The sequence below is a fragment of the Oncorhynchus tshawytscha genome, linkage group LG27 (assembly GCF_018296145.1).
Source record: "Oncorhynchus tshawytscha isolate Ot180627B linkage group LG27, Otsh_v2.0, whole genome shotgun sequence".
NCBI lineage: Eukaryota > Metazoa > Chordata > Actinopteri > Salmoniformes > Salmonidae > Oncorhynchus > Oncorhynchus tshawytscha.
Window position 1 is genome coordinate 21,100,597 of NC_056455.1, and position 3,034 is coordinate 21,103,630.

Below are 3,034 nucleotides of genomic sequence, written 5' to 3' on the forward strand. Positions count from 1 at the left end.
CAGGGATCGGTACATCTGAACATCACACTTGCGGGACAGGTTGAAAGCGTAAGCTCATTCGTACCCCATTCACAGCCATATAAGGAGTCATTGGCATGAAGCAGTTTCAAAAAATGCGGCACTTCCTGATTGGATTTTTATCTGGGTTTCGCCTGTAACATCAGTTCTGTTGCACTCACAGACAATATCTTTGCAGTTTTTTCTATCCAAAGCTGTCAATTATATGCATAGTTGAGCATCTTTTCGTGACAAAATATCTTGTTTAAAACGGGAACGTTTTTTACCCAAAAATGAAAATACTGCCCCTAGAGTCGCAACAGGTTAATGCAACCGCTGTGTCAGATTTCAAAAATGCTTTATGTAAAAAGCAAACCATGCAATAATTTGAGAATTGCACTCAGAAAACAAAGAGATATCAGTCTTGTTGGAGTCAACAGAAATCAGAAATAATATTAAAAAATATTCACTTACCTTTGATGATCTTCATCAGAATGCACTCCCAGGAATCCCAGTTCCACATTAGATGTTTGATTTGTTCGATAATGTCCGTCATTGATGTCCAAAGAGCTACTTTTGTTAGCACGTTTGGTAAACACATCCAAAGTCATGAAGCGCGTTCCCTTGTTGCAGACGAAATGTCAAAAGTTCCGTTACAGTCCGTAGAAACATGTCAAACGATGTATGGAATCAATCTTTAGGATGTTTTTAACATAAAACTTCAATAATATTCCAACTGGAGAATTCCTTTTTCTTCAGAAAAGCAAAGGAACGCAGCTACCTCTCATGTGAAATGCGCATGACCAGCGCATGACTGCTGGCAGACCTCTGACTCATTCCTCTCTCATTCGGTCCCACTTCACAGTAGAATCCTCAAACAAGTTTCAAAAGATGGTTGACATCTAGTGGAAGTCTTAGGAAGTGCAGCATAACCAATATCCCACTGTGTATTCAATAGGGGCTGGGTTGAAAATCGAAAACCCACTTCCTGTTTGGATTTCTTTTTGCCTGCAATATGAGTTCTGTTATACTCACATACATCATTCAAACAGTTTTAGAAACTTCAGAATGTTTTCTATCCAATACTAATAATGACATGCATATATTAGCAACTGGGACTGAGGAGCAGGCAGTTTACTCTGGGCACCCCTGGGCACCTTTTAATCCAAGCTACTCAATACTGCCCTTGCAGCCATAATAAGTTTTAAACATTCATTGAACTCATTCATGATCCTTTACTGTTTTTACCATTCTTATGATAAACTTGACCAATACTGTACAAGAAGGCCTAATCTCTGTACTATCAAAAATATACAATGTATTATGGTACCAATACAAATACATGCAACAATTTAAAGACTGGGGACAACTGACACTAATGGGTTACGATACCAAAAAAAATGGTATTGGAGTGGCCATCACAAAGCTCTGACCTCAATCCTATAGAAAAATTGTGGGCAGAGCTAGGAAAGTGTGTGCAAGCAAGGAGGCCTACAAACCCGACTCAGTTACACCAGCTCTGTCAGGAGGAATGGGCCAAAATTCACCCAACTTATTGTGGAAAGCTTGTGGAAGGCTACCTGAAACGTTTGACCAAAGTTAAACAATTTAAAGGCAATGCTAACAAATACAAATTGAGTGTATGTAAACTTCCGACTTCAACTGTATATGTTTTTTAAAATTATTATTATTTTTCTTTTTTGAGGGCTCAAAACAAGTGGGGCTCTGGTCTTTATTTTATTGGTCTTTATTTTATTCAAATGGAGAGAGAGTGCCCACTGTTGATGCATCAACAACACAAGCACCATGTATTTAACAGGTGTATCATTGTGTTATTATCTGACACATTATTACATTTGTTCCTCATGTATCCCCTTGTCATGGTCTACTGGTCATACTATACGTAGGTCTGTGTGTTTGTGCGCGTCCTTCCTTTCTCTACCAGATGGTTTTTGTACAGCTATTCTCATTAGTTTAACCATAGTGAGTCTCTAGCACAGTAATACACTGCAGAGTCCTCTGACATCAACTGGCTCATGTGCAGATAGAAATTAGTGCTGTCCTTCGATGCAGTGAATCGACCCTGTACTACCTGGGCATTGCTCTTGTAACTGTCAGAATAATAGTAAATTATCCATTCAAGTCCTTTTCCAGGTGCTTGGCGAATCCAGTGCATATAAGAGCTGCTGAGAGTGATTCCACTACAGGCACATGTGAGTTTCAGGGATCCTGCAGGAGTCCCCTGGACCGACTGTTCAGCTTGTGTGAGTACGACCTGACAGTGGACACCTGAGGGAGAGGAACGACAGGTCAGATCAATCAAGTAGTCACATCAGTATCACAGCAAAACAGGTTATACTGATCAGACTACAGTCAGCAACTCACAGGAGGCAGCTGCCAGCAGTAGCAGCAGAGATGTAGGGAACATGGTTTGTGTTGAAGCTGAAATGGTGTGAGCTGCTCTTCTCTACTTCCCAGGACTCAGAGGGACGTAACAGGACTCTCATATACAGAGAGGTTTTTATATAGGAGGAGGTAGAGGGAGAGAAAGGAACAGAGGGGCTACAGTAAGTTACATTTGCATAAGTGGAGGATATACAGTTGAAGTCAGAAGTTTACATACACCTTAGCCAAATACATTTAAACTCAGTTTTTCACTATTCCTGACATTTAATCCTAATAAAAATTCCCTGTCTTAGGTCAGTTAGGATCACCACTGTATTTTAGGAATGTGAAATGTCAGAATAATAGTAGAGAGAAATTGGTTTCAGCTTTTATTTCTTTCATCACATTCCCAGTGGGTCAGAAGTTTACATACACTCAATTAGTATTTGGTAGCTTTGCCTTTAAATTGTTTAACTTGGGTCAAAGTTTTGGGTAGCCTTCCACAAGCTTTCCACAATAAGTTGGGTAAGTTTTGGCCCATGGTGTAACTGAGTCAGGTTTGTAGTCCTCCTTGCTCGCACAATCTTTTTCAGTTCTGCCCACAAATTTTATATAGGATTGAGGTCAAGGCTTTGTGATGGCCACTCCAATA

At 40.0% G+C, this 3,034-nt stretch overlaps 1 gene segment (V, D, J or C); it reads right to left on the reverse strand.

Moving 5' to 3' along the window:
• Positions 1-1,951: 1,951 nt before the first annotated feature.
• LOC121841047 lies at positions 1,952-2,502 on the reverse strand. The segment is given in 2 exon segments: positions 1,952-2,286; positions 2,383-2,502. Coding segments are annotated over 2 exon segments (363 nt in total).
• Between the last annotated feature and the right edge of the window lie 532 nt (positions 2,503-3,034).